The 24,829-nt window shown below is 47.4% G+C and overlaps 1 protein-coding gene and 1 long non-coding RNA gene across 2 annotated transcripts; both read left to right on the forward strand.

Annotated features, from left to right (window-relative positions):
* Positions 1-165: 165 nt before the first annotated feature.
* kmt2ba (lysine (K)-specific methyltransferase 2Ba) lies at positions 166-20,963 on the forward strand. The gene is made up of 36 exons (XM_030788578.1): positions 166-171; positions 231-1,776; positions 2,003-2,199; positions 2,401-2,499; positions 2,681-2,837; positions 3,132-3,345; positions 3,507-3,571; positions 3,769-4,023; positions 4,869-4,954; positions 6,966-7,076; positions 7,189-7,302; positions 7,497-7,643; positions 7,889-7,981; positions 8,528-8,645; positions 8,995-9,108; positions 9,458-9,648; positions 9,983-10,087; positions 10,867-10,977; positions 11,247-11,323; positions 11,913-12,013; positions 12,254-12,339; positions 12,449-12,583; positions 12,714-12,872; positions 12,984-13,101; positions 13,222-13,300; positions 13,459-13,619; positions 13,924-14,079; positions 14,256-16,845; positions 16,973-17,092; positions 17,198-17,319; positions 17,542-17,673; positions 17,926-18,178; positions 18,551-18,658; positions 19,065-19,148; positions 19,499-19,628; positions 20,293-20,963. The coding sequence occupies exons 1-36, from the start codon at positions 166-168 to the stop codon at positions 20,566-20,568; spliced, it is 8,616 nt and encodes a 2,871-aa protein (XP_030644438.1). The 3' UTR covers positions 20,569-20,963.
* Positions 16,797-17,255, forward strand: LOC115825595 (uncharacterized). Its single transcript, XR_004025747.1, has 3 exons — positions 16,797-16,845; positions 16,973-17,092; positions 17,198-17,255. It is a non-coding gene; the product is annotated as an uncharacterized LOC115825595 (long non-coding RNA).
* Positions 20,964-24,829: the final 3,866 nt, after the last annotated feature.

Below are 24,829 nucleotides of genomic sequence, written 5' to 3' on the forward strand. Positions count from 1 at the left end.
TTATTGTCAAACTGACTGCGAAAAAGACGACCAAGAGAGGTGAGCGACAGGCAGCAGAAAGTGTGAAAAAGGAAACATTGAGGGGTTCGCCCAAGGTCAGGCAGGGTCACGGTCAGCTCAGAGTAAACAAAACAAACAGAGAGCAGCTTCGTCAGGTCAAAGAGGATGGTCGCAAGGTAAGCGGTTCGAACAAGAACGCAGCAAAGGTACGAATCGTTGAGCCTAAACAGAAAGGGAAAAAGCCCTCGCAGAACGAGGAGAACGGAGATGTTACGGACGACCCGTTAGAGGGGTCGGAGTTCCAGGGTCCAAAGTTAGGCGCGGCGAAAAAGGGAAAGAACCAAAGTCATCTGGACGAAGGGCTGACGTCGATCGCCCCCTCCGCGTCGTCGTTAGCTAGTGCGGAACGGCCTTCTCTCAGGGAGTCCAGGAGGGCAAGGCAGCAAAACAGATTCGTGTGGACTCTGACGCTCTTGAAGGGGAAAAAGAGAGCCCCTCGTGGCTCTGTCAAGGCAGCTGTGGATGTAGACCAAAGTTTAAAGACGTTAACAAAGAGGAGGAGACCCGGCGGACCCGGAGAGTCCGACAAGGCTGATCAGGTACGTCTCGGGAACGACGGGAACGGGGTTGATGGCAAGGCCCACGGGTCCAGTTCAAAGCCATCCCGAAGAAGCACCAGCGACGTGCTTTCATCCGCCCGGAGAGGCAACACGGACGTGCTGAACTCCAGCCAGGACGTCGCCGTGTCCCCCAAACCAGTATGCAAACAGAGGGGAAAGAGTAAGGACATGAGCACTTCCCCAGAAGCGGGGACCGAAGCCGGACAGGAACCTGCGGCGCCTCCCGTCGGAGAGACGGGCACGGCGTCGAGCGAGGACCTGAGCGCGACCGCTAAACGACCTCTGACCTTTCGCGTGAAAAGAAGGAAAGCCCTGTTCGGCCGCCGGAGGAAGCCGGAGCAGGAATTGCGACGGAAGATGCGTCAGGGGCCCGTTATTCCCCGAAAACGGAGACGAAGGCTTAACCCGTATGTGTATTTGGACTCTCCCGTCGAGCCGAGCGACCAACAGTTGGCTGAAGAGAGTGCAGGAACTGAGACAGAACCAGGGTTCTCTGTGAGTGACGCTCCGCCCGGAGCTGGAGCCTTCGCGCCGGTGGTTACCGCTCGGTCAGCCAGGGTGATCAAGACTCCCAGAAGGTTTATGGACGACGAGACCATGTCCTTCGTCATTCCACGGAGCCCACAAAAGAAGTTCGGTCAAGCTGGGATCCAGAAACCTTCCCAAGACGAAGAGCCAGTCAGCGAAGCGCAGAAGGAGAACTCGTTGAAAGATGAGGTGCAGCAGCCGCTGAGCGTGACGTTCCAGGTGCCTGAAGATCCCGAGGTTTGCTCTTTGGAAGTGAAGACGAACGCTCAAGGAGGGAAGCCCTTCTTTAGGGTGGCGGGATCCGGACGTGGCCGGGACGCGTCGCAGCTGAAGATTTATGACAGACTGAAGAGACTCACCGCTAGCCTCAATCAAAGAAGAATGCAGCGAGTGTTGAGCGGCGGCTCGGGGAGTCGCGGCGGAGTATCTGAAGCGGATGCCCGGAAGGAGGAGGGAGGTGACGCTGTGCTTCTGGGGAAGAGGAAGAGGAGGAGGAGGAGATCTGAGCTGAAGATGGAGGACCTGAATTCTCCTGGGGTTGTGCGCCGACTGGCTGTGCACGTCAGCAAGTCTGGGTTAGCACCCTCCGCGCAGGACGGAGGAGTTATCGCGGCGTCCCAGGAAAATGGTAAAACATTTGCTGTACATTTTTTTTTTTTTTTTTTTCTGTTCTCTCAGACTCATCGTTTAATGCCGTTTCTTTTTAAAGAAAGTTTTATTCAAGGTTTCTCAACCTTTGCTGCATGTTGTTGGATGGTGCTCGTTGGAACTCTGGTTTTTGTTTTTGTTTTTGTTTTTGTTTTTGTTCGTTTGGTTGTTTTGCTTATATCCATGATTTTGTCCTCTTCTTTCAGATGAGAACGTCGCTCAGACGGAGGGTTCAGCCGAGCAGGGCGGAGACGCTGAGGACACACAGGTGGTGGTTGAGCAAGGGGGCGTTACCCACAGGGTCCACCTGACGGGCTCGAACAGACGCATGTTCCACCTTCTGAAGAGAGCCAAGGTCCAGCTGATCAAGATCGACCAACAGAAACAGCTCAAGTCCTCTCAGGTTAGACCTCGTTCAACGCACGTTTTTAGAGAAGACGCAATCGGACATTGCACAAACACTCCCCCTGCTTCACTCTTGCTTGTCTATTTACTTAATTTACTTACTTGTCATAATTTTTTTTTTTTTTGCTGCCACATAGATGTATCAGAGCAGCAATGGTATATTTTGCAATACGTTTTCTCTCTGTTCCCTACAATGAAGCTGCTGTTGGGGACAGTGCAAACCAGAGATGCAGCATTGTCAAGGGTGAGGAAAAGGAGGAGGATGATGGTCCGAGGAAACAGGGAGGGAGCCCCGCAGGTATGCTGGGTATTTTTAGTGACTGTTCAATCAACAAAGAAATTACACTTAAAATAATGTGTTTTATGAAAATCAAGACAAAAAAAAAAAAAAAAGCAACCAGTGACTAAGAGACTGAATGAGTGGAAGGATCTGTTCTCTGACGGCAGATGTTCTTCCCTTTCCTTAACCCGTGTCACAGGAGCATCCGAGGGAAGGTCCGCGGATCAAACACGTGTGTCGGGCGGCGGCGGTGGCGTTGGGACAGCCGCGGGCCATGGTGCCGGACGACATTCCCCGTCTCAGCGCGCTGCCCCTGCACGAGAGAGAGGGCATCACCCCGTCCGCCATGACCGAGGGTATGCCCCGCCACTCCGTCACGGTTTTTACGCCAATATACAAGACTCCGACTGCGGACTGTAGACGTACAAGGAGTTCTGACGTTATAATGTAGCAGTGTCTGCGTTTGGTCGCCATTCTTTATTTTTTTTTATTTTGTAATTTTTGTTACTTATTGTTTTTGTCATTTTTAGTGGTAGTTGTTTTATACTTGCACATCTCTCTGCTTTCTCATCTCTTCTTCTTTTTGCTTCTTTTGTTTTTTTCTTTTGTTTAACATGTTCTCCCTGCCAATCTCTCTCTCTCTTGTGTAGATGCAGGTTCTCCCTCAGATCCGGAGAGTCCCGGCACCCCCGAGCCCAAGCCCGTCCGCATGCGCAGGTCCGGCGGAGGCGGCGGGTTTGGCTTGCGGTCGCGACGGTGTTACCGCTGTAAGGGCTGTCTCCAGGAAGAGGACTGTGGGAAGTGCGTGTTCTGTCTCGACAAGCCCAAATACGGAGGGCCGAACAAGAAACGACAGTGCTGCATGTGAGTGAAGGAGGGAGTCTCCACGGCACTCTGTGCCTTAAATGGCCGCAGAGTTTATGAACGCTCTGGAACAGTGTGTGCGGATCACAGAACGATAGCGATGAAATGCACGTGAATGGCCCCGTGAATGATTTCGGTCTGTATGATGGTTTCTTGCACAGGTTGAGGAAGTGCTCTGTGATTGAGGAAAAGAAGATGAGGAGATTAGGAGGGAAGTTGTACCGAGGTATGACGGCCCTGCTTTCTGCGTCCTTTGCTCTTACCGAGCCAAAGATCATGACTTCATCGAACATTTGAGTTGTTATTTATTTTTTTTTTTTGTGCAGTGTTTTTGGTTTTTTTTTGTGCAGTGTGCTAGTTATGTGAATAAAAGTTATTGTTCCGTGCGTGTTCTGCTATTTCCACGGTTCCTCTTTCCCGCAGTCCAGATGAAGCGACAGAGGTTGTCGGCAGACGCTGGAGCCACCAGCGGTGATGATGAGGACGACGAAGAGGCAGGTTGCGAGAGAGGGGAGGGGTCGACGGGCCACGGCGAAGTCCTGAGCCCCTCCAGGAGGCAGCCGAAGAGACGAGTCACGCCACGCTGCTATAGCAACCTGCTGGAATCCGACTCCACGGACACGGACGCAGTCGAAGTGACGACGGAGAAAAAGAAAACCGCCTCCCCACCGCGTCAAGGTAACGTTTTTTGCCGCCCCCCCCCCCCAACACACACGCACACGCACACACATACACACGCACGCACACACATACACACACACACATACATGCACACACACGCACGCATACACACACACCCCCCCAACACACATACACACACACACACACACACACACACACCCCCCCCCCCAACACACACACACACACACACATAGACACGTACTCTTTCGCTCACCGCGTGTGTGCTTACTGAAATGAGGTTTATATTCATATATGTGGTTGGAGAAAATATGTATGAAGCATGTATCAAATGGTTATTAGGGAAACCTGAGTGAAAACATTTTCAAAAAAATGAACTAAGCCAATGCAAATAAACAGAATCCTCAAGAATTCAAGTACAAACCAATTTTTAGAGCTGGCAGGTCAAAAAAAAAGAAAGAAAGAAAGAAAGAAATAGTCAGTCTCTTAGTTGAGTGAAATTTTCAGACCAGTGAATCAACATTCAGCTACTCAAAAGTGTTGTTAGAAATCTTAGTATGCAGACACAAAACAGCCTCACCCTAAAAAGAGCAGGATCAGCCCTGTTCACAACCACATCAAAACGCTGTAGCCACGTCCAGGGAAAGAGAGAGGAGGCAGACTGAGGTAAGTCTGTTAAGCTTCGGCCTTGATAAATAACAGACGTCTGGTAGTCTCAGTAGCTTTGAGCTTAATCTCTTCAGCCAGGTTTATGAGGGTGTTTGTAAATCGAGTGTCATTACCCCTTCAAATGAAACCAGTTTACTTATTAAAAGAGGCTGACGGGGCCTTTCACTTTTGTTTTCATTTGATAAAAAACGTGAACGTGCTGACTTCTCCTTCAGATAACGAAGGCCCCGAGGACACGCTGGAAAACTTGATGAGGCAGCGAAGAGTAGGGCTACCCAGAGGACGGCGACGGTTCGACAAGGTAATCAGACCTCTGATCCCCTCACCTCCGTCTAACCCCCCCCCCGAACGACATCCTGGACTCTCTCTTAATTTACCTCCATAAATCAGAGACCTGCTCACCCACGCCGCCCTGAACGACCATTAAACAGGAGCCAGCGCTGATTTATTTTAACGAGCGGCAAGTTTCCGAAAGGAACTGTCTGGTAGTGGCGTGTAGCCGAAGGCAGTATTAAATTGTACGGACGCCTAAAAGGATTTGTGTGACCAGGCGAATGAAAACCGTCTCTTCACGTCCCCACTGGGGCTTCGTAAGATCAGTGGCCTGGGTTTTCTGTAGATGCCTGAAAAGTGGGATATTTGTCACTAAGAAAGATGTCTTGGACCAGGACTAGATGTTCCGACTACTGTGTGTTTGTTTGCGTGTGTTGTTAAAGATGGTTAGTTTACATGGTCAGTTTTGTTCAGGGTTTTTTGTGTTGTAGCAGTCTTGTCTGTTATAGACTAAATGTGATTAATAACTCTGGTTAAACATTTCATGTCATCACACCTGTTATTAGTAACCAGTAGTTAACAATTGTGGAGTCGATCGTCTCTGGATGAACTCTGTGCCTGTTCTCTCCAGAATGCATGACCGATGACAATATTCATTTAATTAATCATTTCTTTTAGGTGGATTATGTATGTTTGCCGCATGACAGAATTGCACATCTTAAACAATCTGAAACGTTTTGCATGAATTAACACACTTTTCTTCTTTTCTGCAAGGGTCTGTGAGTCACTATTCCTTTCCTGTTGGTGCTTTCTCTTACACACAGACACACACACACACACACACACTCTCTCTCTTTAGCTGTCAGCGGAAGTACCTGTTTTTCCCAACACCTTATCACACTAACACTGATGCTGGGACGAGGTGTCATTAATCAAAGGTGTTTTAACCATTCTGTTTTTTTCTCTTTTACCAAAAGACTGTAGGAATCCTTTTTAATCTTCTCCGCCTCTTCCTCCTCCTCCTCTTCCTCCTCCTCCTCTTCCTCCTCCTCCTCCACCTCCTCCACCACCTCCTCCGTCTCCTCCGCCATCAGAGTCTCTGTTTGTTTTTCTGTAATTGGATATGATGAAGGTAAGAGTTAAGGCCAGGCCTATTCAGCTGGTGGCCTGCAGGCCAAGTCCAGCCCAAGAGCAACCTACAGTGGCCCAGAGACGATAGATAGTTAAAATGATGCAGCTTCAAATGAACAGCTAGTCCCGGTCGAGTGATTTGATTGGACAAGAGGCATTCCGTGAGTGCTGATATATACAGTATAGCGGCACTGGGACCATATAGATCACTCTGCTCTACACCACCGTGGTTCAAATATGTAAATTTAAACAAGCTGCCGACCATTTCTGCCCCCTGAACACGGCCTGAAATCTGGCCTATGTGAATTTATAACGGAATAGCCCTGGGTTGGACTGAAGGGCGCGATTGGGTGTGATTGGTCTGTCTGTCTAGCCCTGGGTTGGACTGAAGGGTGTGATTGGTCTGTCTGTCTGTCTGTCTGTGTTTGTCTTGCCTGCTGTCGCGTCGCTTTGCCATGCTTTTGAGTTGTGTTTGTGGTTGCTCTGTAACCGAGACCCACCCACCTCCACCCCTTTCCTTTCGCTTTTCGCTTCAGCAGTCCCCTCCCTCACAGGGCCCCGCCCAGGAGCCTGCGTCTGCGTCTGCGCCCGCGCCCGCGCCCGCAGAGCGTCACCCACCCAGTCATCCGGGAAGCCCCTCCCTTAAACTCCACCTCAGATTGCAACTGCGACTGGAGAGGCTGCCACACAGTGTGGTGCAGGCAGCCAGGTCGTCGTCTGTGCTAGCGAGAGCACCTGTTCAGCCTGACAGGCAGGAGCAGGAGGATGAGGATGCACGTAAACGACAGGTGGAGGAGGCTATGGAAGAGGAAGAAGATGAGGAGGAGGAGGAGGTGGTGGTGGAGAAGGAGAAGGAGGGAGCCCCAGAGCCCGACATTACTCACGATCCTTATCTTACTTGTTCCCAGAATTCTTTGGAGAACACGCCGCCCAGCGTCTTGGCCGCTCTCGCCAACGGATACACGCAGCGGGAACCTCGGCCGCAGGAAGCAAGACACAAGATCCGCGTCGACTTTAAGGTTTGTGCGCGGGGGATCTTCTCATGCCGAAATAAGTTAAGCCTCTGGTTGTTGTTTCTCTTTGCTGTTGATTGTCTGTTTTCATTCTGGGTTTTGTCTTTAAAAACCTCAGGAAGACTGTAACATCCAAAACGTGTGGCTCATGGGAGGACTCAGTATTTTAACGTCGGTGCCTGTCCTGCCTCAGTGTGTGTGTCTGCTGTGTGCCAGCAGGGGGCAGCACAATGTAAGGGTTAACCCGTCAACCATTCACTCAACAGAAAACCAGCAGCATTGTTTAATGAGGCATTTTTCTGATCCCAAACCACTGTTAGATTTTGGATTAAAAAAAATGTAATTTGTTAGGGGTCCTGATGTGTTGTTTGAGTCGTAACGTTTTTGGTGGCGTTAAACGCTGAGCGTTCTGCTCCCTGTTCTCAGCTGATCTTCTGTCAGATGTGTTGTGAGCCGTTTCACTGGTTCTGCCTGCCGGCGGACGATCGCCCGAAAGACGAAAACAAGGAGAATTGGTGCTGCCAGCGCTGCAAGTTCTGCCACGTATGTGGCCGCAAGAGCAAGCACTCCAAGGTGAGAGAGAGAGAGAGAGAGAGAGAGGACCAGCAAAAACAGTTCTCACGCTGACACCTTCAAATGATTTTCCTCTGTGATGAGTTCCCATTTACTCAAACAAACCCCTCTGAGGCAAAGTAACCCCCTACTAATTCTGAACAACTTTAAATTAACTCTCAAATATACTCATAACAATGTCTTATAGAGAAGTCGTGTGGATGCGTTAATGCTGAAGCCCAGTGTTTGTCTGTTTGTCTGTTTAGCCCGTGTTACAGTGCAGAAGGTGTTTCCATTGCTACCACCCAGCCTGCCTGGGGCCCACATACCCCAAACCTGTGAAGTGCAATATGCCCTGGGTAAGTCCTAACACGCAGTGGTCTGCTCACACTGCTGTGGCTGAGCTGTTACAGTTTATGGTCTGGTTGAGATGTTGTGGGTAATTTATAATAGTTAATGGTCTGGTTGAGATATTGTGGGTAATTTATAGTAGTTAGTGGTCTGGTTGAGGTGTTGTGGGTAATTTATAATAGTTAATGGTCTATTAGAGATATTGTGGGTAAGCTGTAATAGTTAATGGTCTGGTTGAGATGTTGTGGGTAAGCTGTAATAGTTAATGGTCTGGTTGAGATGCTGTGGGTAAGCTGTAATAGTTAGTGGTCTGGTTGAGATATTGTGGGTAATTTATAATAGTTAATGGTCTGGTTGAGATGTTGTGGGTAAATTTGTAACTATTTATTTTAGAAATTGTGCCTCTCTGTATAGATAATGAGCCTGACTGTTTGTTCTTTAAATGTGATGCCCATTACCGCCCAGTACTGAAGTATGATAGTACTGGATTAGCGTAGAGAAGATGATGTCGCCTTTCAGCCTGTGTTAAGGTGTTGACGTGTTTGGCTCTGCAGGTCTGCATGATGTGTATCCGATGTAAGAGCTGCGGCGTAACTCCGGGGAAATCCTTGGATATCACCTGGAATACCGAGCTTGACCTCTGCCCTACCTGCAGCACCCTCCACAGCCAAGGTCAGTCCCAGTATGCGTTGCCCAGTCTCACAAACTGGACGATTCACCAGACCAGTGGTAGCAGAAACAGGGGTTGTCTGTGCAGACATGCGGGGTTTACATTCTCTGTGTTGTTTTACAGGGTTATCACTTTCTTTTAAGGATACTTCCAAAATACATTTTTCTGTGTCACAAAGTTTGAGTTTTCACAACCAAAGAGTCAGAGATGACATCAAACAGATCATTATATTCCTCCATGAATGTTAAAACAGCAGAAAACAACATGACATTAAAAAGAAAGGTTTGGTTTGTATTACACATTTTCGAAAACGAAGGCTGATATGCAGTGTTTTGTCTGACGGTTGCCTAGGTAACTTCTGCACAGTGTGTCTGAAGTGTTGTGAGGAGAACGAGTTTGACAGTCAGATGATTCAGTGTGCCAGGTGTGCCCACTGGGTCCACGCCAGGTGTGAAGGACTCACAGGTAAACGAAAGAGAGAGAGCATGAGAGTGTGTGTGTGTGTGCGCGCGTGCACGTGTGTGTGTGTGAGAGAATTACCTTTTACATGCATTCATAGATCCTCATTTGTTATTTAACCTTTACATTTTTTTTTTGTTTAGATTTGATTATTTGTTTAACTTATTTAGTCAGTCTGATGACTTATTTGTATCCTTCTCATTGTCTCACTGTCTGTCACCCCTCCCCCCCCCACACTCTCTCTCTCTCTCACTCACACACACACACGCACACTCACACTCTCACACGCACACTCACACACGCACACGCACACACACACACTCACACACACACACACACACACACACACACACAGATGATCTCTATGAGATCCTGAGCAGGCTGCGGGGGAAGAAGAGTCTGGTCTTCACCTGTAAGGTGTGCAGTAAAGACTTTCCCAGTAACTGGAGGGATGTGGTGGAGGGGGTGCTGCGGGCGGGGCTGGAGAAAATTCTCACGGGCCTCAGAACGTCCAAGCTGACCCGTCACCTCCACACCTGCAAGCAAGTGAGACTCCTCTCTGTCCTACGGCCAGCGCAGCACCTCCCGTGCTGCCTGACCACCGTTTAACTGCCCTGTCCGCTGACGCGTTGAATGATCACTGAATATGAGGGTGTAACTGGTTACAGTGGGGAAATTATAGTTAATTATAGTTAGTATGACTATATAATTGGTTACAGTGAATGGAAAGGGCATTTTTGTCTCATTGAGATCCACCCTAAGCATTTGCAAGAGTTTAGTTCATGTTTACAAAAATGAGATTTTCTTGTTAAATTGAGTCATTTGGTGGAGTGCTGATTATTTTTTATGTGTGTGTGTGTGTGTGTGTGTGTGTGCGCAGTGTGAGGTGGGCCCACGTGACTCAGATGGACCCAGGGACGAGCAGACGCTGTGTGATCTACAAGCTGTGCAGAAGAGGTTTGAGAGAGGCCTGTACACATCACTGGTGAGTCTTGATGACGTGCATTTTGGCCCAACCTCGTGCAGCTAGATTTTCATTCTCTCAAACAGAGCTCAGCACAGTGTCCACGGATAACGTTACACTATTTAAAAAAACACTGTTGAACAAGGACACGCTGACTGAAGACACAACCTGACATAGATTTTGGGGTGATAAGAATATGTGTTGAAGTTTCTACATGTTTCATCACAGAGGGTTTTAGTCACCATGTATTGTAATACCTACTGTATAACAGGGATGTAACGGTACATGTATGGGCACCAAACCATTCGGAACGCTTTGTGCACCCTAACCCTAACCCTGACATTTTCCTATATTGTTCCGTGACCCAAAAACCACAGTGTGTATAGAGCAGCAAGTTTCCTGGACACCCTGGATGCATGATGATGTAGCTTATTACACTGTGTAATAAAGGTGTTATTACCTCATTTGCTTAATAGACTTATGATGCCATTGACAGGCATGATGAAAGTTATTTAAAGTTTAACTAATTAGTACTACATTGAGTTTCTTCGTATTACGTTTTTTAATGTTGTAAATTCTAAATTTGTCATTTTATCTGCTCTACCTTTTTAGTACGGGACTGACATTGTTAGTACAGGACGGACATTGTTATAGAAAGAGAGTCTGATGAGGGTGTCAGAAGTTATCACATTAGAAGATGCTGTGCCCTGAACTTCCACATAATTTCCACAAACTTTGATCAGTCGCGACGCTGTCTCTTGTTGTCTGTCGTTTTCCGCGCCCCCCGCCCCCCCCCTCAGGACGCATTCCATCAGGACGTGGTGAAGGTGATGAAGAGGCAGCTACAGGAGGAAGAGTGTGGTGCTGACGCCCAGAGGCCCACAGGTCAGGCCAAGGCCCACTACTTAAAGGTAAAGGAGTTTGGAAGGAGGGAATTTTTAACCTTGACATTTTAGGGATCAGACTGTCAGTCAGCTAAGGTGTGCGTGTCTTATACTTAAGTAATGTGTCACCCAAGGCTTTGTACTTGGTTTTTTTTTGCCCTTTTTTTTTTCTCCTGTCTCTGTCAACACTACAAAGAGAAGCTGGTGTTGAACTGATTTATTGAAATTGCACAAACTTGAAGTACATGGAGGAATGGTGTAACTCTCTCTCTCTCTCTATCTCTCTCATCTAACAGCTATTGGAAGGTGTTTTCAGTTGGTTCAGTAGCCAGGACAAGAAACTCTGGGACCCTCTTTCAAAGGAATTCCCATGGTATGCGCATCTGGCTAACGTCTCTAAATGATTCATTTTGCTGGTGGAGTTTATGAACTGTATTAAACGGATGGTTTATGTAAACTGATTTAACATTTGATTGCAGATTTTTTTCACATTGCCCCATAAAGTTAATGTTCTTATTGCGAGCAACACTGTTATGAAGTTCCAGAAATGGATTCATTTTAATGATTTGTTTGAATGATGAATGCAGTGTTAAAAAGGAAGAAAAACATGATGCCATTTTAACTGCTGTAGTGAATCATCTCTACTAGTCTGCTCCCCCCCCCCCCCCAAAGCATTAAAGTATTCATTTAAGTTTTGTTTTTTTGGGGATTTTTTTTTTAATTAGAAGCTAGCATATGCTCTTTGGTTTAGCAGTACAATTTTTGACATTTGCACATATTTGTGGAAATGTGCTCTGGTAAAATATATAGCAAATGTAAAACATCAAAGTTCACCCTACCACCCCCCCCCCACCCCTGTCTCTCTGTTTCTCTCCCTCTCTCTCTCTCTCGTTCTCTCTGTATTGCATTCTGTGATACATGCCTTTTCTCATCCACTCATCCCCCCCGTGTTTTCTTCTCAGTGGTATGCTCTCGGAGGCGGTCCTCCCTCCTTCGGCTGAGCACAGTTATGCCCAGTGGCTGGAGAGAGAGGAGAGGGACCAAGAGAGGCCCAAATCTCAAGGTAACCAAAACACTATAAAAGTCCACACAAACTGAAACCGCAGATTTCAAAGGCGACCAAAACTCGGCTTCATTTTTTTTTATTCTTGAGATTCCGGTTCTGAGCACCCCCCCCCCCCCTTCATCCTGCAATAACTAGTCGGCTCTAGCAGTGCAGTTGAAACGATGATCGCTGTGTCTGTCGTGATACTGTCTGTCATTAAATGCCACAGTGACGATGTTCATTTTTGTTGCTTTGCAGAGGATCGCTGGAACTCGGAGCGGAAGTTTTGCCAGGATGAAAGGCAGTGCTCTCTCTGTCAGCAGTGTGGAGACGCCAAACCTAACGTAAGCCCAGCTTCTGACCTTAACAGTATCAGTTGGTACTGTATCAGTGGGAGGGCTTAAAATCACTGCTGATGGCTAATTGAAGCTGTGTGTGTGTGTGTTTGTTTAGGATGCTGGAAGGTTGCTGTATTTGGGACAGAACGAATGGGCTCACGTGAACTGCTGTGTGTGGTCCGCGGAGGTGCAGGAACTCAGGGGGGCGCTGTTACATGTCCACAGTGCTGTCGCCAGGGGCCGGTTCATGGTCAGTGTCCAGTCGCTGTCAGAATTCTTTTTTCGCAGAGTAAAGGATCTGTCACCTTGGTAACTGTTTACTGGCACAAGCTGAGTACCTACACTGATCACCTGTATGGATCCTGTCTCTCTCTCCGTAGCGCTGTGAACGCTGTGGCCAGCCGGGGGCGACGGTGGGCTGCTGTCTCACCTCCTGCCAAAGTAACTACCACTTCATGTGTGCCCGCGTCAGCAACTGTGTCTTTCAGCAAGACAGGAAGGTCTACTGCTACAAACACCACGACCTCGTCAACAACAAGGTACGAGCTTTCTTGGCCTAAAGGCTTCTCGTCTCTCTTCTCCAGCAACTGTTTTGAGTGAGAGAAGTCAGTCCACAGGACTTCTTTTTAGCTGTTCCTCTCCTGTTGCAGGTAGTGACTGGGAACGGCTTCGAGGTGGTCCGACGGGTTTACGTGGACTTCGAAGGTATTAGCCTCCGCAGGAAGTTTCTCACAGGCCTGGAACCCGAATCCATTAACATGATGATTGGTGAGTTTTGTTATTGAAATAAAAATGTTTGGACCAGCACTGCACCTGCTCTTCAAAGTACGCTGTTTGTTGCTGACGGTTATATTCTGAAGCCACTCTGTTGTTTTTGTTTCGGTAAAGGCTCTCTGCAGATTGAAAAATTGGGCGTGCTTACAGAACTGTCTTCAAATGCAGGAAAGCTCTTCCCCGTGGGATACAGGTAAGTCACTGGCTCAAATTAGAAATGATTAAAATATTAGAGTGGGGTAAAGTTTTCCTAAGACGTGTCAGAGAAGTTCAGTTGTTTTAATCAGTGCCGATAGTTTTGACCTACATGCAGTGGAAAGAGCGAGACGACAGTTTGTTTCCCATTCTCAGGTGTTCTCGATGGTACTGGAGTACTGTCGACCCTCGTAAACGCTGCAGGTATACCTGCACAGTGACTGAAGTGAGGCCCTCGGCGTCTGGGAAACCTCTGAAAGGGGTCAACTGTCAGGAGGAGAACCGCACCATTGCACACAGTCCAAAACCTCACACAGGTGAGAGTCTTAAGTGTCGACAGGGCAAGGTGACAGTGGTCTGACACAAGTTCTCCCCAGCAGAACAATCGCACTTAAATGGCATATCATTAAAGTTTTGACTTTGATGATCAATTTCATGGTGGTATATTTTAGAATTTATTTGGTAGTCTGTCCATTATTCTGTTTGGTGATCGACTGTTAGGGGTTTACTTGGCCCTGGATCCCTCTCTGCAAAATCAAGATCCTCTGCTCTCCTCTAATTTATACAGGGTTTTTTTTCTGCCTTTATTGAAGTAGCCTTACGTTGTTGTCTATGTTCTAGAAGTGGAAAATTCTGAGACCGAGATGGTCCTGGCTGCCGAGGTACCGCCAAGAACTCCGTCTCCTCACTCCAAACAGGACTCTGGGATGAAGACCCAAGGGTACTGTCACACCAGAAGGCCAGCAGGTGGAACATCCAGGCCTTTGCCTTCCCCTGGTAAGAGTTTTCCCATCTGACAGGTCCCTGTTGGTGTCGCTTGTCTGTTGCTTTACACAACTTTACGTATCGTCATGTTAGAAAGGTGCAAGCCGTTGTCATTATGTCTAGACATTCCTCTTCACCGTTCCCTCTTCTCAAGTCGTCCTGTTGTGGCTCACCATTTTCCTTCCCAGGCAACGCCGCGTCCAAATCTCATCACATCCTGACCATCAACGACCTTGATGAGACTCGTCGGCCGTGGCGGCTTGGTGCCTCCACTAAGGGTCCAAACGCGTCTCCGGCCAAGACGTCTCCCGCTTTAAGGCCCAGATCCATCACCTTCGGCACCAGCATCACGCCGCCTGGTACTAATGAGAACCTGCACACCTCAGCATTTCATAGGGAGAGACAACCTTCCACTCCTACCAGTACTACTACCTCAGGGCTCTCCCCTCAGCAAGAGACTGGCGTTGGCAGCTCTCCGTCAATCACTTCTCTCCTCCATTCCTCAAGGACCCAGCAACCCTCCCCTTCTCCGTGCAAGTCTACTGATGTACCACAGAACTGCCTGGCCTCCTCACAGCCAGAGAGTGCAGAAGCTGGGTTGGCGGATGAAGTCTTATTCACGCCGAATGTTGCTGATGGAACGGTGTCACTGTCCTCCAAGGATCAGGAGCTGCTTTGTAACCAGTTTGATGTGGACACCGACGTAGCGGTGGCCTCTGTGCTGAACGCTAACCTAGAGTTCGATGAAGCTCTGCTTAACGACAATGTGGCTTTGCACTGTGGAGGTGCTAAAGAAGGAGGTGAAGGAGAGGCAATGCAAACCGAGGAGGGGAGGAGCTCGTCGGACCAGATCCAAAACCCATGCGTGGATCCCAGCAAATCCGTGGCAGCCATGAGAAATTTATCCAGCTCCACAACCACGACTTCAGAACAGGAGGCAGACTCAGCAGACGAGGACATGGACCATTACTTGAATTTCTCTCGTACAGTGGTCTGCGATGGCCCCAAGGACTCAGCCCAAACAGGTCTCGCTGTACTACCGGCCTCAGGGTCCATCTCGCAGTTGGATGGAGCGGACAATGACTCGGAGAGCGACACAAACGGGTCTGCCGGAGAGGACGACACTCAGGAAACGGGATACGGTCACCACAGCCTGGAAAATGAGCCATCTCATGGGATTGTTCCTAAAGCGGGAGGCGAGAGCCAGACTTCCTCAAGCACATCTTGCATCTCTTCGGATGGGACGAAGCCAAAAACCGTGTTGGAAAACAGTGATGCGGTGACCATCCTGCAGTCAGGAATTGAACAATGTACGTCCATAGAGTCTGCGAAACCAGATTTGACGTTCCTGGACCGGAGTGGGGATATGGCTGTTAACACAGCCACTGAAGAATTGATGTCTTCAGAGGTACAAGGAGCGTTTGAGGCATCTCAACCATATGTAGAGGGTGTCTCATTATCATCACCTGTCTTTGACCCAAATGCTGACCAAGTTTTGATTCAGGAAGAAGTTCTTTTGGACTATGAGCAAGCAGAACGCACAACAGAATCGGGGTCCGATTCTACTCGTGGCCAGTACGTGGCAGCAGATGATGGTACTATGGTGTATCTGCTGGACAAAACGGAACGCACGGAGGACGCTGATGACTCCTCATCGCTGGACTCTTTCAGCAACGAAGAAAAGGTGACCGAACCTGTGGTGAGGTTGACGCCAGCGCCTCCTGTGAGAAACAGTCCGAAGGTGCACATCGTTGCGCCGGCTCCGACGAAAAACGTCCACGTGTCTCCAAGTCCCGCGGCTCAGCAAAACACGTTCAGTTTGACTCTGCCCGTGGGCACCTCCTTACCTTTCTCTGTCCCTGTCAATTTTGCAACCTCGTCGCCCGCCATAACCGTTCATTCCCTTTCACAGGGGAACCCTGCCACTTCAGTGCCAATGGTTATCAATGGTATCGATTCTCTACCTAAGGCAGCCACCAAAGGCCGAACGATAGCCATTCGCCTTGCCGCTCCGAAGCCGGTGCAGGAGCAGAGGGTTTCCGCTTTGTTGACCGATGGGACCGGTCCGCCCGCCCCGCAGGTGCTGCTGGTGAACCGTTACGGCCAGATCCTGGTGAAGGACCCGCAGACCAACACCTTTCAGACGGCCAGGGCCAACGCCCCTCCTTACAGCCACATCAGGCAGATTGCTAAGGTCATCCACAGCAGTAACATCCTTCCCAGGCCCGTGCCCAGAATTATGGTGACCCCGGTGAACTCGGCGCAGGCGAGTTTCGGTCCAGGCACAGCCACACACGTCGTGTCCTACAGTAACAACAGCGCCGTGCCTTGCAGTGTCCTGATCAGGAAAACCCCCGAATATCCCGCCGAACAGCGGACGCTCGGGCAAGGGTCCCTGAGGCGCTCGGGGGGCGCCGAGCCCGAGAACACGGCTGTGCCGGGGGTGCCAGGCTCAGCTAAAGCTTGCGGTGGTTTAGCCCAAGCTATAATCGACAAAGCCATGGCCAGTCATCGGGAGGTGGAGAGCCATCCCGTCCCGAGCCCCTCCCGATTACGGATTCACCCCGGCCTGGGCAAGACGCCATCCCCGGATGCGTTCGGAGCCCCCGCCGACGTCCGTCACAGGACCCAGCCAGCCATCCTGTCCCGGTCACGTCTGCAGTCTCAGGTCAGAGTGAAGAGGGTGTCCTCGGCCTCGGAACGTCCCGCCGTTAAAAAATGCAGGACGGATTTCGTGGAGGACGCGCCCCGGGCTGCCCTGGAGGACCACAGCAGCAGGTTGGAAGGGGTACAAGATTGGGGAAGCATATGTTATCCCATTTATGTCTGTGCTGAATCTCTTGTCTTTCATCATCTGAAGAGCGGATTTTTTTTGTTTTTTGTTTTTTGTTTTTTGGATGTGTAGGTCTAGTAAGGTCCGTATCAAGGCTCCAACAGTTCGGGATGTGATGGACCTCAGCCAGCCAGAATCAAACACCGCTGAACGACTAAAGGCAGATCACCTCAATAAATTCGGAGAAAAAAGGTTAGCAATAATGCAAAAGCTAACAAACATGGTGCTGTGTGCTTAGACATGTTTGGTTTTTTTTTTTTTTAAATAAATATGTACCTTCAACTCTTTCCCCCCCAGATTTTCTCTAAAGGAAAATGCAGCCAATGGGCAGCAGGGGCTTGAGAGCGGTAACCAGGGAAACACGCACGTATGGGTCAGTTCTCGTCACAGTGACCTTTCAGACTGGGGACCCTACTCAGGTGGGTTAAAATCACACCCCTTAACGTGTCGTCTCTGTGCTTTCCATAAAGGTCTGGACTCTAAACTCTTTTCCATTCTGTGGAGTTGTTCTGTCGTGTCTTCTCACGTCTTTTCTAGCAGGATAAGTCAGATACATAAGGAAGAGAACTTTTAAGGGCCATCCATCCGTTCATCTTAACTTCCCCAGTTTTTTTTGTTTGTTTGTTCGTTCGTTCTGCTAGGTTTTAGTTCAGATGAGGATACGTCATACCCGAAGCAGGATCCCGATAAGAGTGCCAACCAGAACCAATCTCACCTTCGCTTCCACATCACCAGTGACGACGGTTTCAGCGTGGAGGCGGACTGCATTGAAGGTTGGGGTCCTCTTCAGTTTAAAAATTTAGAAAACGCGTTTGCGTAGCACGTGAAAAACCCGAAAAAAAAAAAAACCCTCTACGGTGACCTGCTGCTCGAGGCGCGTGTGAACTCAATAACTCCTCTTCTTTTTTTTCTGTCCACCTCTTCATCCTCCATCCCTTGCCTCTTTCTCTCTCTCTCTCTCCATCCTCTGTTCCCTCCCTCTTTCTTTCTCTCTCTATTCTCTCTCTCTCTCTCTCTCTCCTCAGTGGCCTGGAGGGCCGTGGTGGATGGGGTCCAGGAGGCGCGGGCAGGCTGTAGGCTGGAGCAGCTGCCCCTGGGCAGAGTGAGTGGGGCCCGGGCGCTGGGCGTCATCCACGACGCCGTGCTGTTTTTGCTGGAGCAGCTGCAGGGCGCCGCCTCCTGCCAGCGCCACCATTTCCGTTTCCACCAGCACGAGAAACCGGAAGAAGAGCTGCCGGTCAACCCCAGCGGCTCGGCCCGCGCCGAGGTCTACGAACGGTAAGACTGACACCCCCTGTCAGAACACCGAGCTTACACTTTGATTAATTCCATGTGGTAAGGAACGATTAGGGTACCGTATACACAGTTCAATATAAATACATAAATATGTATCTAATCAGCGAAGGTAAAAAAAAAACCAAAAAAACATGTATATGTAAGAGTCATTTTACTATCAGGCTAATCTGAAGTACATGTTGACTAACATCACCCCATTTGAACTAATCCTCATCTCAGTAACTTTAACCATGAAATGAATCGAAGCATGTAATTCCTTTTATTTTCACCAGGATCCTTATAATCCGTATTGTGCAATTTTAAGTCCCTACTTCAGTTCTCTGATCATTTTCTCATTTATCCTGTCCGCATCAGGAAGTCCACCTTCGACATGTTTAACTTCCTGGCCTCTCAGCACCGCCAGCTCCCCGTCAGCACCCCGTGTGACGAAGAGGAAGATGAGGTTAAGCTCAAATCCAGCAGGTGACACAGCATTTTACACTTTATGGGTTTATTTGAGCAGAACCGTGTTCGTAAGGATGTCAGTGTCCATTCTGTCTGCCTGTAAAATCGCCTTTGTCATAATTCACCTCTTAATATGTGCAAGACCCCCTCAGTATCGTTGTTTTTTCCTCTTCTTTTTTATGTTTTACCTTAAGTAATGAATGAATGAATGAATGATTCAGCCTGCTAGTCAATCGTCAGACCGATATTGATTAATGATCACTCTGTAATTGCTCAGAGGAGCGACTTTATTGTGAAAGCTCGACGGACTGCCTGGGGAAGGCTTACTTAGGAAATGTGGCTGTTTTGAAGCTTTGTTGTATGGGTGAAGTCCGTCAGAGACGGGGTGAATTCTCTCTCTTTTTTTTTTCCCCCTCCCTTTCAGACGCGCCACGAGCGTGGAGCTACCCATGGCCATGAGGTTCAGACACCTGAAGAAAACTTCCAAGGAAGCAGTGGGAGTCTACAGGTAACAAAAATGTTTTTTTTCCCTTGCGTTGTTGCCGCACTTACACCTATCACAACCAATTAACAAGTTCATTTTAAACCATTTTGCATAAGTAAATAAATGCTACTTGTGTCTAACTGGGAGCAGTGGAAAGCAAACAGGGGCATGACACTAGGAAGAAAGGCAGCAAGAACATTTGTAATCTGGGGATTTATTCATTTCTTTTACACCCCTGGGGAAAAAAAAGTGATTTATTTATTATTTATGTGTTTTTGGTGTTGAAAGTGTAAAATACAGGTTTATTCGTATAATAGCGGTGAAAATAGCTGTCATGTGATTTCCCATGCATTGGCTCTGACTGTGTTTGGCAGGTCGCCCATCCATGGGCGTGGGCTGTTCTGTAAGAGAAACATCGAGGCTGGAGAGATGGTGATCGAGTACGCCGGGACCGTCATTCGCTCCGTTCTCACGGACAAACGAGAGAAATATTACGACAGCAAGGTGAGGTTTTAAGACTTGGATTCACAAACACATCAGTCTTGCTTTGAAACTGACCTGCACATATTTGCAAGCTCAACAAAATTCAACAATAGTGTGAGGTTTATTCATTGCCAGGGGTGGATCTGCAGAAATGAATGTCTATTCAACAACCACATGTACCCTAACAGCCACCACATAGAACACAGACTACCAATCAGCAGTCTGCTTAATGAAAACACAACACAGACTACCAATCAGCAGTCTGCTTAATGAAAACACGACACAGACTACCAATCAGCAGTCTGCTTAATGAAAACACGACATAGACGACCAATCAACAATCTGCTTAATGAAAACACAACACAGACGACCAATCAACAATCTGCTTAATGAAAACACAACACAGACGACCAATCAACAGTCTGCCTAATGAAAACACAACACAGACGACCAATCAGCAGTCTGCTTGAAACAGAACACAGACTATTTACTATTTCAGCAGTGTCCTTAAAACAAAGTACAGACTTTTCAATAGCAGTAGTCTGTTTGAAGAAAACAGCAGGCAGTGGAGTTTTGCGAACACCTTTCACACGATAACATGGTCTGTATTTCTCTCTCTCTCTCTCTCTCTCTCTCTCTCTCTCTCTCTCTCTCTCTCTCTCTCTCTCGGTTGTGCTCTTCTTAGGGCATTGGCTGCTATATGTTCCGCATCGATGACTTTGACGTGGTGGATGCCACCATGCACGGTAACGCGGCGCGTTTCATCAATCACTCCTGTGAGCCCAACTGCTACTCCCGCGTCATCCACGTGGACGGGCAGAAACACATCGTCATCTTCGCCCTGAGGAAGATCTGCCGCGGGGAAGAGCTGACCTACGACTATAAGTTTCCCATAGAGGACGCCAGTAACAAACTGCACTGCAACTGTGGGGCGAGGCGCTGCCGTCGCTTCCTCAATTAGAGGGCGTTTTAAAATGAAGGCGGTAAGCTGGCTGGTCTCCGCAGCTGGACGCGAACAAACTGGAGATCCTTCGGTCGAAATACCAGTCGTGTCCCCATAATACGTATGGATATAAGCTACTTTCCCCAGACGTAACCCCATTGGGCCAGAACAGGCCAGAGCCCATGCAGGACTGAACAGTGACGACCGGTGTGGAGTCAGAAACACCGAGGGTGTTGACGCGACCCGGAGTGAAGCTCTCAGGTCGCGTCCTCCTGGCCGGAACGCGTCCTCCCGCGGCGCTGAGAGGGGATCGCGTTTGCAAGCCTCGTGTGTGGCGTGTGTCGTCGGTGCTGTCGAAGACTGAGCCAGTCCTTTATAGAAGTCTCTTCCTCATTTCGCTGTTCACCACTTTGGATTTGTTTTTGAATATCAAGCAGTATATTATGGCTTGCTGTAAGTTCCTGTGTAAAATAGAGTGGGAGTCAGACTGATCTTTTGCCATGTGTCAAACCCTGAACGACAGAGCGGGGACTTTATTCTGTGCTTTGGTTACCTGTTTGTTTGTTTGTTTGTTTTTGTTTTTGTTTTTGTTTTTGTTTTTGTTTTCACATGTGTGGAATATTTGTGCAGTGCCCTCCTCACCTGTATTTTTACGTTTTGTTATTCTGCTGAACCAAAAGAGCACACTGATTGGATGGCAGGAGGGGCAGGCCCATTTTGCACCTTATCCTTTATTCACTGGATGCAGCTGCACTGCTCATGGTAAAGAGGGCGGGACTTAACCTTCCACTGGCCAATGAGCCAGTTCCACTCAGTACCTCTGGCTGTGAGAAGAGTATTGTATTTTTTATCACGTGCAAGGATCATTGAGCCCTACAGCCATGCTATCCTGATACACATTCTGACACACAGGTGCATGTTCTTTTGTGTCATATTTAAAGTTTGGACGATGTAGTTGGAGTTGTGATACTTAGACAGTATTTTTTTGTTTGTTTGTTTGTTTGTTTGTTTGTTTTTTCCCGGTGCACCCAGTATACGGACAACAAAACCAGATCCTGTTCAGCTGGGTATATTTCCAGATTCTTTTTTGTTTTGTTTCATTTTTTTTATGTAAGTGTTGTGGGGTTTTTTTGTGTAGTGAATGTTTGTTTGTTTGTTTGTTTGTTTGTTTGTTTGTTTGTTTTTCAAGCTTAGCACAGGAGGGAAAGTCAGTGTTCCAGAATACTATAATATTCTAATTTTTGTATGCTCTTAACTGATCATTTTATGAAACTGATTCCTTCTCAAACACACAGACACAAACAAACAAATTTATAAACTGGTGAACTCAGTTGGATATTGTCGTTGTTGTTGTTTTTTTTGTTTTGTTTGTTTTTTGTTTTGTTTTTTTTTTCCTCTTGAACACAGGTTTACTACCTCAGTAACTCAAGACCAGTGTAAATCAGGGAAGAGCCATGAACAATAGCTCAAGGATCAGTAAGGGGCCCGTTGCTATCATTTTGAGCTGCACGCTGTTTGTGTGCTTGGCGTTTATAAGCTCTAAACCTGATGATGCTCTTGTACAAAAATGTGTGTTAATTACTGATGAAGCTGATTAGAAAATGTGTAAAGACCACATTTTTGCACCTGTTACCTGAGCATGAAATGAAATGACCATTTTGTACATAGTTGTATACGAGAATTTCTGAACATGTTCAAATTTTCTACTTGCTTTTTTTATTTATGATGTTCTGAGCAAAATAAAGCTTTTAAAATGTTTTAGGAAAATGGCGGTGTTGTTTTTTTTCTTTCCACTTTTGCTTATTTTAAAAGTACTGAAGACCCCTCGTGGAAACCTCATGGCCATGGGTGTGTGTCCATTTTTATTTAACATTTTCCCCCTTTGGTCAGACTGAAGTGTTCGACTCAGATAAAACCTAACCAGCCAGATGGGAGGCTTAGACCACCCAAATCGCAGTCTCTCAACCAGTGAGTTGCTCGCAGATCATTCTATAGGGGTCGCGAGACTTTCTCTGTAATAGGTACAAATTGCCCATTGCTCCAGGAGTATAGGACTGGGGATTGCCGGCGCTGCCCGTGAATGCACTTCACGAAAGGCTCGTTGCGATATTCTGCCAACCGTGATCTCTGTCATCGAATCGTATTTTCGAATGTCGTATGTCGAATCATAACTTTCTAATGCAATTTTTTAGCAGTTATATCACTTCATTTAAAATCAGTTTGCCTCATAGTCTGCCTAATGATTGAAAATGGTTGTGTGTTCTCGTGAAATTAATTATAATGAGCATATACTGTAGCCTAGGTCTAAAGAGGCATCTCAGTTATTTATTTCTTTATTTCCCCCCTGACTGGGTTGTGGATGACTAACATACTAAAAAGTGGGTTGCAGTAGGCAAACGGTTGAGAGACACTGTCCTAAATTATCCATTTAATGATACTTTTACTCCTGATTTTAAACTTGTTTAGAGGAATTTAAATACAAGTACCCAAAACACAAGCCTACCACATGCACTCAATGGCCAGTTTATTAGGTACACCTCCCTGTTTCTGAATATGGTTCACTCCTACAAAAAGTGAGTCAGATGGCCGCTGGTTGCTCTACAAAGCAGGCACACAGGCATCACAGGATCTTGGTGCTGTTTTACTGAATGTGAGTCGAGTCACGATTACAAGCTATCAAACTTCAATTAAACTGTATTTTTTTAATAGCTGTTATTCTGTATTAAGGAAATCTAGAAGAAATGTCAGAGAAGTCTAGTGAGAATGTAATACATGGGCATTGTCAAGTCAAATAGAGGGCCAGTGTTTATCAGGGATATTTCAGCAGTTGGTCTGTTGAAGGAAAGGCTTAGTAGGTGGAAGAAGAGGGCTACAGGTGGTCTGGCTGCAGGCAGTCGGGAGGGTTGGCTCTCAGGCTGGGTTGAAGCACTCACTTTGGGGCTCCAGCCGAAGATAATGTTGGTAGGTGATTCTGTCAAGCTGTGTGTGGCTGGTCGCCTTATCCATTCATGTAGGGTTTGTGGCCGAAGGCAAAAGCCCCAAGGAGAGGACATAGCATTAGTGTTCACATGGAAGATTTCTAAAGAAAGTAAGCGTCTGGACCTGTGGATGTCTTTGACACATATGGGTTGACAAATTTGTATAAGTGCAAGTAACAGTCAAGGCAAGCAGGTCAGTGCACTGTGTCAGACAGTGCTCAAAGAGGTCATTAGTCTGGGGCATGATGAAAGAGTTGGATTGGATATAACTGCATCTCAGGGAAACCCAGCCCACAGGTGTGAACTAGAGTTATATTGGATTGGATGTAACTGCATCCCAGGGAAACCCAGCCCACAAGTGTGAACTAGAGTTATATTGAATAGGGTATGTTATTGGTACGGTCAGCTAAATGCAGTATGAAATTCTATGGCATCATCGATAACAGGGATGATGTTGGAGGGCAACACAGACATAAGGAGCGGGGCTCCCTCAGATATCCTGCATCTGATGTGGAAAGATCTGGAAGATCACTGAAATAGTGATTGTTTGCGAGTGAGCAGCATTATTCTATGATCAGTGTGGGACAGAACAGGAGGCCAATACAAAGGACAGAACAGGCCTGAGGAGTTCAGAATTTCTAGTTCTATTGAGAACCTATTGACAGCTAAATTTTGAATTAGCTGTAGCCTCTTTCGCAAACACTGAAGTACATACAGCAAACAGCATTGCAGTAGACTATTGTAGAACTAGTAAAGGTATGGGCTACGTTTTCTGCCTCATGAGAGAAGAGCAGTTTCCTAACCGTGTCAACTTTCCTTAAGGCTACACGAGAAAGGATGTGAGCCTCAGAGGAAAAATCAGAATCAACAGCAACTACTGCGCCCAGGCAAGACAGAGATACCATTAAGATTCAATGGCCAGTCACTGGGCCACTTACTTTCAACAGCCTCAGGACCAAATAATAACATTTCTGTCTTACCACTGTTGAGCAGGAGGAAGTCGTCCAGTGTCTTGTGTTCCGTAAACAGGAAACACTTCATGTGGGTTTAACCGTGACATATATATATATATATATATATATATATAACTGTGTGTCATCAGCACAACAGTGAAAACTAACAGTATATATAGACTACCCAAAACCAGGGGACAGCACAATAACAAGAGCAGTGGCCCAAGCACTGCAGAAGACTCTGCATTGTATTTACTCGTAACAGTCAGTAAGCTGGGATCCAAACTAGGAGAGTGCCTGTTTCCATACACCCTTAAAGTTTTCCCGTCTGTCAAGAAGGACATCCAT

This window comes from Chanos chanos, chromosome 12 (genome assembly GCF_902362185.1).
Source record: "Chanos chanos chromosome 12, fChaCha1.1, whole genome shotgun sequence".
Taxonomy (NCBI): Eukaryota; Metazoa; Chordata; class Actinopteri; order Gonorynchiformes; family Chanidae; genus Chanos; species Chanos chanos.